This window comes from Hoplias malabaricus, chromosome 1, assembly GCF_029633855.1.
Source record: "Hoplias malabaricus isolate fHopMal1 chromosome 1, fHopMal1.hap1, whole genome shotgun sequence".
In the NCBI taxonomy this organism is placed as follows: Eukaryota; Metazoa; Chordata; class Actinopteri; order Characiformes; family Erythrinidae; genus Hoplias; species Hoplias malabaricus.
This window is the reverse complement of record NC_089800.1, coordinates 67,860,899-67,873,280: the sequence shown is the minus strand read 5'-3', so window position 1 is coordinate 67,873,280 and position 12,382 is coordinate 67,860,899. Positions and strand designations below refer to the sequence as shown.

The following is a 12,382-nucleotide window of genomic DNA, read 5'->3' as shown; positions in this document are numbered from 1 at the left end:
TTAAACAAGTTATCTGACTTTTATTTTGTCGAGCACTCTCTACGAGGGCCGCATTTGATTGGATGTTGTGATTTACATTTACCGAAACGGACCAATCAGGGCACTCTTTCGCTGGCTAACAGGCTAATGCTGCATCTGGAGGTGTTCTCTGCATCGCATCTGAACAAGAAGGAAAGAAACACCTGTGCAGGTTAAGAAGAAAATCTGCTTGTTTTTAATGCCGTTGGTCCGCAGTCCAGGCACCCTGTGTTTCCAGTCAGATCGGGCTCGGTACCAAGGGGTCTTCACGTTAGAGCGGATAGTCGGGCTCTAGCGTCAATTGTGCTGAAGCTAAAGCTAACAAACCAACGGGGTCAGCTCAGATTGATACAAGGTTATTAGTTGTTTAATACAAGTCCGTTTAAACTGAGGAGAGGACTTTCAATCGTAACATCTTTAAATAATAAATCCCATCGTTTAAAACAATTTTATCCACACACTGTTAAAACATACAGAGATTAACTTTAGCGGACTGTTTAGCGGTTGCTTAGATACGAGTGGATAGAAAGGCACACATTGTTCTTAGCGAATTACACTTTTAACTGCAGTTGCTTTAGAGTGTATGTTAGCTGTTGCACTAACATAATTGAACATATATATATATCTAGCGAACATAATCTTGCATGTTTAACAATGAAACACAACACATGAAAACTGGCAACACTTTGCTTAACACTGATGGAAGCAGGCGTTCTGAGTGGTTATTGGTTCTGATTTCTAAATACTGTAGCTACTGCTTTCCTCTTATAACAGCATCTTTTGAACTTAGTGTGTGTGATATGGCCGTAAAATAATATCACGATATTTCAGGGTATATTGATGATAACGATGTTCTTGGTTATATGACAAAACACTGAATGTAATTTTATTCATTTCAAGAACACACTATTGCAACAAAATGTTATATTAATTTAAAAAAATTATTTAAGTTATTTACTTAAGTTATTTTATTTTAGTACAAATCTAACATTTCAAACATTCAGAAGAAACAACAAATGTGTAAACATTTGCTTATTTTTTAAGCAACCATAACTTACCAAGATTTTGACATTGTATAAAAAATATTTATAATATTGAGATTTTATATCCAAACCACCTCCACATGACTGAAGTCATTTATCTATTGGAGGAAATATTTGAACGCAGAGCAAATTTCCACCTTACCTGTCATTGTGCCTAAATGACTTGTGTAATGAATGTATGCCATATTACTTGTAATTGCATGACATCACTACATAAACAAGCCACAATATTGATTTTTTTTTAATTGTTTAAAAACATTTTGCAATATAATTGCACATGATATGATATGGTACAGCCCTAATTTGAACCCCATGAATGTGTTGCAATGGAAAAGAGGTTAACAGGGAAGAGGCTAAGTCATCCTCCATATGAGAAAGCAGACCTCCAAAAACTTTGTTAATCAACCTTACATATTTGGGAAAAAATTGAATAAATGGTACTCTTCACTTTAATTATGTGACCACGCAGATCTATGAAGATGCAATTAGTCCTTGCTACAATCTCCACTTAGAACTCCACCACTTGCCTGCAGCTCAGGAGTCCTGCCAAACAAGTTGACTGGATTAGTTCCTTAGTGGTATAACTTAAGAAATCTTTGCTGTCTGAACTTGCCTGTTTGAATCATTGGTGCAGAACAATACAAGAAAAAAAATGCTCTGCCATGGTGTTGATTGCTTATTTTACTCTTGATACATTTTCTAGAGTATGAAAAAGCACCTAGGCTAATGGACGTAGTAAATAAATAAACAAACACTAGATTTGTACCGGAGGGTGTAATTAAGGGAGGCTTTTACATGACTGGTAAGCTTATTTAGTCCAAGTTTGCAATATTCCTGTTTTTAACATTTACCACAGTGGTGATAATACGAAACAGATGTCTGAAGCTTTTAATTTCTGTGAAATCCCCATAAACATATTTTTAACTGTCTCATCAAACATTTCATTTCTTTTCTGCAGCTCAGTGAAGCTTTTGGCCTAAACACATTTTTCCAAATTCTTTCTTGCCCAATAGCATTTTATAGGGTGTTATAAGAGATTTGTACCCTCCAGAAAAATGTAAGAATTATGGCTGACTCCCCCTCTTCTCTGCTATGTAGATGTTTGGTGATCTTACTTCTGTAGACTGAAGAATCCCTGTTCCCCTTCTCACCCAGCATCATGTCCTGTGTCCTGCAGTAATAAGCTTTAAGCAATACAGGCTGCAGCATCATCCTGAACTGCATGCAATAAAATGGAAACTGAAGCGGTAAGGTTCTTCACTATTTGCTGTGCTGTTTATTTGTGGTCTTCTCTAATGCTGATTTAATAATGCTGAATATAATGGCCTATATTTGTAATATGTGTTTTTTAGGCAGTAATTCCCATTTGGCAGAATAAACCCCATGGGGCCACCCGCAGTGTGGTGAGACGAATTGGTTCCACACTGCCACTCAAGCCTTGTCCTAGAGCATGCTTCCAGGTAGACACACCTCCATAGATTTGGGAAATTTAGACACATGGCAATTTGATTCAGCTTGGATTCCCACTACAATTGCACGATTAATAAATTATATTTGATGCTTCATTTGCTTTACCTCAATTTGAGACCAATGTAATAAGACTTTGTGTAGCTGTTCTTACTTTGAGGCCATTGTATTTTTTATTTTATTTTTATATTTTATGTTTAATGGAAATTTTCTTCATTGGTCAGGAGCTGCCAGGTCTTCCTCAGCTGCGGCACATGGATGGGCCCATGGTGCCTACACTTGCTGACATAGCCTGGATAGCAGCCGATGAGGAGGAGACCTATGCAAGAGTGAGGTGTGTCTGCTGTGTCCTCGCAGTTTGATTTATTCATAAACTATACTAATACATGGTTGAACATTGTTTTCATTGTCTCTTTGTAAAAAATGTTTTACACCCAACTGTCAACAAAGTCATAATGATGTTGGTTGAGAAATGTGAATTATAAAGAGAATTTATACTGATATGTTGCTTACTTATAAAAAAAAAACAAACAGGTGAGAATTGTATATAAAATATATTCATTGTTCTTTCTCCCTCTGTTCAGGAGTGACACGCGTCCCTTCAGGCAAGAGTGGAGGCCGACTCCCTTGTTGGTGCTCCACAGGAACTCCTCAGTGCCAAACTTCAGGCGCGAGGGCAAACGAATGGAGGGTCTGAGGAAGCCAGGCGTGACAGCACTGAACCGCACCACTGCCCTACAAGATGAGCTCAGCCGACTGCGTGCCCAGATTGCCAAGATTGTGGCTGGTGAATCAGGTATTAAAAAAGGCATTAAAAAGCTTGCATTTGATTATGCACATCTGCAATTAAATGTGTAATTCTGCTTTTAAATAGTATAGTATCATCAGTAACACAGCGACCATAATGTGAAACTTCTTCACAAATAGACAATTTTGTAATATACATTTTTAACTTGCTCAGCATCCTCCAAACAGTCAAGCTCAGGACATGGAAATGTTCAGAAACATTGATATTACTTGCCATAGGAGGGGGGCAGTATTAGCAGTTTTGCAGGAAGAGTCATGAGACTAGAGATTAGGCATGCATTTATACTTCTGCATTGATGCTACGTCATAGGCAATGCGTTGACGCAAACCCTACAGCCCAATAATGATGAAGATGATAATATCAGTGGAGATGCAAGGGGGTAGATTGTTTCACCTTGTGGATGGGCGATGAATGGTCATTTCAATACAAATAGAGAAATGATGGGACAAGACAATGGGGCAGTTGTCTCTGGTGAATGGAACAACGATTTAGAGCTTCTCTGCAACAAAAGGCCATTTATTGAAACAGTCCAGTACAGGTGTGAAAGGGGAAGGTGGTCTATGAGAGGGGAGGTAACAGAAAGATATGTCATGCGAATCTTTGAGAAGAGAGACTAAAAATAATAAAGACTTTTTTCTCAGGAGGAACACACTCAAGATTTTCAATTGTGTTCGTGAGGCTTTGGTACTTTTTGTTTGCTTTAGGCCTGAAGAATATTTGCCATGTTAACTAGCTGCCAATGAAACAATGTCTGTGTAGGTCAGATAGAAGTTGGATATCAGTTTGCACCTTTACAGTTTACCCTAATCTTTTACAGACATTAGAAATCCAGAAGTCTAAACCTGCTGTGAATGCTATTTACAGCAACCCTCCTTCCTGCTCTTTCCAAATGGGGAGTATATAAGTGTGTTATGCAATGGTGGCCTTTGAATGGCACTGCATGGCAGGAGGCTTACCGGAGCTACAAGTTTTTTTGGGAAAAGCTTTGGTTGCTTATGTAATAGATGCAGTTTACCTCAATGTTTTGTTGTTCATTTGTTGTTATAAGGTTCCTTGGTTAATTATTTTAGTGCAATTATAAATAATGCCACTAAGATTTGGTCTCCCTCACCAATGTTAAAAATAGTGCTTTTAAAATTCTGTATCATGTTCATCACTCGCAATAATGTGTATAAATAACTTTCTTTCAGCATGCAATTTAAACAGTTCTTGTATGAGCTCTTTGCATTTTCCTTTTTCTGTGACTGTTCAGAATAGATTTGGCTTGGAAGCATTTATGTATTTTGGTTTGCCTAAAGGTTATAAAGAAGTACACTTATTAATTCAATAGGGTGAAGTTCCTAAATGAATCCAACGCCTTATAGGCAGAGGTGACCTTTTGGCTGGCCTTGCTGTTTATATTATGATGTAAAGATTGATCAGCAATGATCTCCATCCAATAAAGCCTGTTATGAATGCTGTTTTTGTGTTCCAGATTCAAACCCCATCACCCCTGACCTGCTCTCTCCTGATGACACCAGTATGGGTTTCTCCATGACTCCATTTGAAACTGCAATGTGCCAGCCGGCAGCCTCTGCCTCCTTTGTCATCAGTGACGTCACTGAGGAAGATGAGGTAGAAGAAGACGAAGAGGAGGAAGCGGAGGTGTCTGAGCTGGCTCCTGACCCAATGCCACCGGTCTCTATGACGGCATCTGCGACATTTGATCTTGATCACCCAACTATGGATTTCCGAGAGGCAGAGGAAGATACTGTGTCTCTGTCCAAGTCCACAAGCTTTGCAGATGTCAAGGACATTCTGAAGGACATGAACCGCATGAAGATGTGCAAGGACAGGTGAGCAGATGTATACGATTTGTATAAAAGTTTTTGGCTTGTAAGAGACTGGGAATTCTTTGCCTGACACTTTTTTCTTTAATACTGACATCAGACTTAAAACTGACAGAAAACCCAAGCAAAACTGAAAGTGTTGTACTGCAGCTAATAACAAAACCTTTTGTTAGAAACACAAGACTAATCCTTCCGCCTACTCTAAGATCATCTAACATAACACTCATTTTGAAAAAGCATAAAAATCCAGAAGACCCAGCTTCATGTAGACTTATCACCTTGATTTCACTCGATGCTAAAAATTGTACTGCCCACCATTATTCACCGAGATCAAACTGGGTTTATTACAGGATGACATTCCTTTAATGATGTTAGACACATACTCAATATTATACATCATGCCCAATGTGTTAAAGAAGACATTGTTCTGCTCGGGCTGGATGCAGAAAAAGCTATCGACCGGGTGGAGTGGGGATACATGTTTAATTTACTGCATCATTATGGGTTTGGGGAATGATTTATAAGATGGCTCCAGATAATATACAAGAACCCTGTTGCTCACATTTATATCAAATGGTCAGTATACTGACCCAATTAACATGGGTAGAGGCACCAAGCAACCTTTAGCTGAAGCAATTAGATCTGATTCTAATATTTATGGTGCTTTTTTTTATTTTTTTTTTATTTTTTTTATTCTAATATTTATTGCTTATCACTTTATGCCGATGATTTATTAATAAGCCAAACACTTCTTTACTGCGACTGATTGAATTAATTACAAATTTTGGAACCTTTTCAGGAAAACAGGATTTTTTTCTCCAAATCTGTAGCAATGAATACATTACCGTCCAATTGGAGTCCTGCTGGTCTATCATATCTTGCCATTTGGATATCACCCTGTTTAGATAAATTGTTTGAGCACAACAACCCCCCCCCCATGCTTAAAATCAAAAATGACTTGCGATGATGGACGCCTTCCCCTATCATTGCCAGGTAGAGTGAGTATAGGTAAAATGAGACAATAGACAGTTAGACAATACAACTTTTATTATCCAGGAATCCTAGATATAATTTGGGGGAAAATCCAACTCTCAGTAGACTCAGGTGAACTAGGGGTCCCTAATATACAGCTCTACAACTGGGCAGCTCATTTACATTTAAATAAACAGTTGTTTACTAAAGACCCAGAATGTTTGTGGTTAGATATAGAGTCATATGTATGCAGACCAATACCACTAAAATGTTTGTTATCATTTGAAAAAGATGGGTGGCGGAAATACACTGGGGAACACGATAATAATAAATACCTTATCGGCTTGGACTAAGATTAAAACATATATTAAGAACAACCAACTTGGGAAAGTATTTGCTTCCATATGAGGAAATCTAGAATTTCTTCCGGGTATCACTGACCCTGGGTTCAAACAATGGGAATACAGGGGGATGTTATCTATAGGAGAGCTATGGCTTGGACCTCGCCTCATGTCTTTCGACGAGCTAAGACAAGAACTAAATATCCCCCCAACGTGATTTTTATCGATTCCTTCAAATAAGGAGTTATGCCAACTCAGTTGTAGCTCAGAATTGTAGATTAAATAAATTAGAAAAATGTATACGCTCTGGATGGACTTTGACATGGTGATTTTGGATGAGAAGTGTTAGGAAATACTAGTCTGTGCACATTGCAGTCTTAGCTCTAACCAGTTTCCAGAAAGGCAGTTTAAGATTATCCATTCATAATTTATCACCCCTGAGAAAATGAAAAAGATGGATTCATCGAAGTCTATTCTCCATATTAAATGTCAAACAAATAGGGGTACATTTCTGCGTTGCTTATGGACCTGTCCATATATCAAAAATTAATTAAGTGCTCACTGCATATATTGATATCACTTGACACCTCAGTTCTAATTTTGGGAGCGCCTGTTGGGGGCTCTATTCTGATCAGGATTTATTGGTAATGGGTCGTCTTGCTGATGTGAGAAAGTGCTTTATGATCAACAGGATTTCATCTATACAACCTAGTGTAACTGAATGGTACAAAACAATATGCTCCCTGTCAAAACATAAGTTTATATATAAGGATAAGGATATAAATAATCTACATGGATTATTTCCTACCTAATAGGTAGGTGCTGTGGTGTGGAAGTGTAATGGTGTATGGAATTGGTTTTTTTTTTCTTCAATGTTGTTATGATAATTTTCAGTAAAGTTTTGGGAAGGAAAAAAAAACAAACAAAACACAAGACTCCACATACCAAAGCCTGATGATGGAATTGGAATTTGTAACAGTTGACATGCAAGAGTCTCTGCATGACGGTGTGTGTTTTTGTGCAGATATACTCGTGGCTGTACATCATTAAGAGAAGAAGACTCTGCCAGTCTGATATCTGAAGCTCTGAGGAAGAAATTCACTCTGAGGGAAGAAGACATCGGTATAAAGAAGTAGCATGTCTCTCTATTGCCTCCTCCTCACCCATCTCTCCACGTAAGAAACCCAAGAGAATACAGTTGGCACTTCTGTAGATTTTAAACAAAACTTGGACCAAATAGATTTTTGACATTTTTTGAGAACTAGTGGTAAGATTTCCTATCTTGACATTAGATAAGATGTTGTAATTAGCTCGGTCTACGTTAAAATGTCATTAATCTGGAAACATTTAATGCATTAATTTTTTTTAAAGAAAATCAATAATTTTATCAAATTTGGTTACAACTTCCTCCTATAATTCACCTATTTTTCAGAGACTAGTGATGTTCTAATGGACTTCAGAAAGTAGATTACGTTATTTTTATGCTGAAATATGGATGAAAATTACTAATACTCACACTCTCATTCACTCGCTCACACAAACACACAAACAGATGCTGCGAGAAGTTCAGCGCACTTTTTTTTTTTCTTCTAGGGCCTCACACTTATCTCTTATGCCCCTTTTACACATGTGCAGTAATCCAGAAACATTCTGTAGTTTACCTGGAGGAGCTGTATGTGTGAACACAACCACCCACAACATTCATTGTAGTCATTACCTGGACTTTATCTTGTTAGTGCCCTGCTTTCCTGCAGGTGCTGCGCAGGTGATACTCCATGTCTAAAGTTCATGAATTAGTGGGGGGAAAAAAGTTGTTGAGCTTATCGGGTCTGAACCTTGGACCAAAAATGTGTAGGCTCTGAATTAGGACGTCTGGTTTTGGATTTGGGTGCTTTGTAAAACCTGGTGTTTATCTTAATTTGTCTGCTTTTGTTGTTAGGCTTGTGCCTGTGGATTGTTGCCATGGAGACTCCATAACGCCCCATCAGCAGTGATGCACAGTTTCCCCAGGCTATCAGCCCAGTTCCTTTTTTTTTCCTCTATTATGCCAAGCTGCAGTGACAACATCTGAAGGGGACGGATGAGCTTATTTGCAAAGTTTTGCTAACAGCCAAAACACTTCTGTACAGAACACACTCCCTCTAAGAGCAGAATGAACAGACGTATGTGTTTGTCCGTGGTGTGTGTTGTGAAGAGCTGTGTGTATTTGTGAGATTAATGTTATACAGAGCATATTTTCATGTTATCTTTCAGACCCTTCACCCACAATACTTTTTAGTGTTTCTTGTTCATGTTTGAAACTGGTCACTGCATCTTGCTTCACTTGATTTTAATTTTAACTGAACTTTAAAGAGAAACTTTTTTTTTGCATAATACATTACTTATGTTCAAGCAACACCTTTTGGAATGTGATGTGAAATCACTTTTGTAGAAAAAATTACAGAATCGTATGTCTTTACACTTTTGGTCACAGGAACCAGTCCATAACCAGACCATGCCATTTATTTACTACCTAAAATGAATAAGTGAACCTACACGTAACCTATTTTACAGATATTTGTAAAATGGCTGTAAATACACTTTCTGTGGGCTCTCTCTACATTTAAAAACCTTAAATTTATTTCTCTAGTATTGCATGGTAATACAAACATTATAGGCCAAAACATTCTTAAAACATCATTAAGTGATGTCAGACATCTGGCAATGGATTTGTTACCGTTTCATGGAAAAGCTTTCTCTGGGGCAACTTTAAGACACATTCATTTCTTTGAACATCTGGTTTCCATCACTACCTCTGTGAATAATTGGCTCTGCAATTTCTCTAAAATTTCACATCAAAACACGCACATCTACTTTTTAAGCAGGTAGAATAAATTCTAGCTAGCATCATGTTTCTCAACGCCGATGACCAAACACCAAGCCCATGCTGCCTGGGTGGACAAATCATTTTGTGAATGTTAGTTTTTTTTTTTTTTTTTTCCTTTTTAGCCTATCTGCTGCCTCCGGCCCCATTTGAAACTCTGCAATACAAACTTGAATCTTGTTTTATGACTTACACATTTTCAATATTTAACCTTTATTTTCCTGTTAGTTTTTTTTTTCACTAAACCAAAAAAGCAGACCTTTGATGACATTTAGTGTCTGTGTGCAATTGCAGTGCTGTGTTTATAATATTGATTTGTATAACTTTTTTAGTTATGTTCCTTCTTTTGTTTTACCTGAGTAGCTCAAGTTTTCTTCTTGAGCAGCTTCAGCTGATGTATTTCATCTGAGCCACAGGATAACCAATAACAACATTCAGAAAACACAATATAAACTAGCTGCTAGTTTTCATATTTTTTTGCTGTGGGTTTGTTTATAGAGAAGTGAGGGGAGGTTTTTATTTATTTTATTTTTTTTTTTTTTGAGTGTGTAGATATGGTATATTTATATTGATGATGATGACCCTACGCAGTCTGAAAGGATGTATTTTTGTCATGCATGTCTGACTTGAGAACTGAACTAAAGTGTGAATGCATCAATCACTGATTTGTTACCTTGTGTTTCTCTAGTCGCCTTACACAGCCTCTTGCCTCTATCAAAGCCTTGTGCTATGGGTCCAGTCAGGCTTTATTTATTGATTTGGCTGTAAGCAAAGTTTGCTTGAGTGAATGCATCTTAAAAGCAACTTCTATGATAGCCAAGGCTGTTCAAGGACTAGCTCAGAGTTTACTAAGCATGGGAAATGTATAGACTGTTAGACGTTATAGCACTTTTGGTGTAACATACTAATTGGGGCAGTTTGTTGTTTGTATTAGAGTAAAGCTGCTAGTTGCAGTGAGTTTTGAAAATATGCTAATGTGGCTAATTTCATCGAATAATCGAACTGGCCTCTAATTTTTTTTTTTTTTTGTATTAAATATTCCACACAGTGACACCAGCGTGTACTATTCTATCCAGAGCTAAATTAATCTTCAGCAACTTCTTTGAGCTGTATTTCTCACATACTTCCTGAACCCCTTCAGTAATCAATGCAAAATAAAAGCCTGGCATTTTTCACATTTCTAAAATTGAAGCAAATACACTGTTGCCATAACAAGGAGCTTAATGATTGTGAGCATCACCAAAGTCTGTTTCACAGATAATGGAACCCCCTTGTGGAGAATTTTCAACATTGCTAAATAGGAATGAGTGAATTACAAGCCAAGCCCATGAGATGTTTTACATCTACCCTTTCATTCTTTTGATGGGAGGTATAGGGTAAGAAGATAAAAGGTTTTATAGTATACTCAACAAATTTGATAAAAATTTAATTATTACACTTAGATATAAACAGTAGTTCATGACCTGGTTACCCATAAGCCTATTATTATTACGATAATCATAAATGACTGAGTATTCTTTTTGAAGTTCATTCTAGAACTGACAGCCATCTTTGTGCTAAAATTTTTAGAGAAAACCCCAGATTGGATTTATTCTAAATACAGTCGCTTTAGAGATCCACAGACTGCTTTCTTTGCAGAGTGATGATAGAACACAAATATATTGTATGTGTGGTAATGTATGTTTACCGTCCAATACCAACAATAAACCTACATGTGTCCTCTAAGTTTGGCCAATCATCATAAAATGTTCACACAATGTGAAGGACGGCTGCTGTGTTCACATGGTGTAGTTAATGATGTACTAAAATCCACAAAATTGGAGATGCACATTTTTCATTGGACAGTGATGTGTACATTTTCATGATGATAAAATAGTGGTATATATCTGGAATAAATATCTGCTTGATGCTCATATGCAGCTGCTCCAGAGTGACCCATTCTATGTGCCAGTGCTGTTCTATGGGGTTTAGATAAGATGTGTGTGCATCTACAGAAATTTTTTGAAACAGTGTATTTATTACATGTACTTATATTGAACTCCCGATGTGTCTGCATTGCCTTTGTAGACATTTCTAAAAAGAGGAGCAGAACAAAGCAGTAAAGAATTTTGTGTCACTATACCACGAGCCAAATGTAACAGAATCAAACCATTAGGAAATCATTAAGAAATAGACAAATCTTAGAAAAAATGAGCTATTAACTCAGTGTAAACAAATATCTGTGCTCTTTTTTTTTTTTTTTTTAATTAAAAGATATTGAATATTGGTTGATAGTTTTAATGCAGAGGAAGGTGTGATGTGTATGTTTTTTTCCCCAAAAGGACTATGCTATACCTGCCTGTATACTGTGCATTTGCAGAGAAATAAAAATGGTAATGTTTGAAATAAGATTCAGCTGACCTGTTTTAAATAGTTATTTTGATGCTAACTTGAATAATTAATTTTCAGCGGATGTGTAATGAGCCCCGCTAACCACAAAGGGGCAGCAACAGCATAGAAGCCCATAAGTATGCTGCCTTCCAGTACATTTTTTCCGAGGGATTTGTGTGTGTGTGTGTGTTTCTGATTATGTGGTTTTTGTGTTATGCTTATACTACTGTGAAAAATACATTTAAATGTAAAACCTTAAGCCTTAAATTAAAGATTTGATTTTAGGACATTTCTTAAATGTGAGAGTTTAAGTGGCTTTAAAACATTTCAGGGGATTTTCTTTCAAAATGTCTGCTTAATTCAATGGTTAAACTCTAAACAAAATATTCAGGGGTTTATTGAAGAGACGTTTTACAGTATTAGTGACAGGAACCAAGCATCATAACGTGTACTACAAAAATAGCCCTTTAACTAGTAGTGAACCTATACATATCTATTAAGATTTATGTGTAATATTCATAATGATAAATTCATAGTATATTTAAAAAAGCAGGTTTCCTTTGTGAACTATATTTAGCCTTGTTAAGTCCTCATTTATATTTTATTTTTATTTTAGGATTTATTATTTTCTTTTAAGTATATGGCCAACATCTTATTGAAATATATGTTGT

General features: G+C 36.8%; 1 protein-coding gene across 2 annotated transcripts; it reads left to right on the top strand.

The window, feature by feature from the left end:
• The first annotated feature begins 96 nt into the window (after positions 1–96).
• Positions 97–11,897, top strand: mtfr1l (mitochondrial fission regulator 1-like). Of its 2 annotated transcripts, none has more exons than XM_066671655.1 (8): positions 97–190; positions 2,160–2,308; positions 2,414–2,521; positions 2,753–2,862; positions 3,113–3,324; positions 4,811–5,171; positions 7,503–7,653; positions 8,418–11,897. In XM_066671655.1, the coding sequence occupies exons 2-7, from the start codon at positions 2,294–2,296 to the stop codon at positions 7,612–7,614; spliced, it is 918 nt and encodes a 305-aa protein (XP_066527752.1). In that variant the 5' UTR covers positions 97–190; positions 2,160–2,293; the 3' UTR covers positions 7,615–7,653; positions 8,418–11,897. The 2 variants fall into 2 exon arrangements, with proteins under 2 accessions (XP_066527752.1, XP_066527763.1); XM_066671666.1 differs by lacking the exon at positions 97–190 and adding an exon at positions 204–373.
• Positions 11,898–12,382: the final 485 nt, after the last annotated feature.

What these genes read in the sequence shown, in the direction of transcription:
- mtfr1l (XM_066671655.1), top strand. An exon ending in GTCCTAGAGCATGCTTCCAG is followed by an intron (nt 2,522 to 2,752) that starts GTAGACACACCT and finishes TTCATTGGTCAG; the next exon opens with GAGCTGCCAGGTCTTCCTCA. An exon ending in GAGACCTATGCAAGAGTGAG is followed by an intron (nt 2,863 to 3,112) that starts GTGTGTCTGCTG and finishes CCCTCTGTTCAG; the next exon opens with GAGTGACACGCGTCCCTTCA.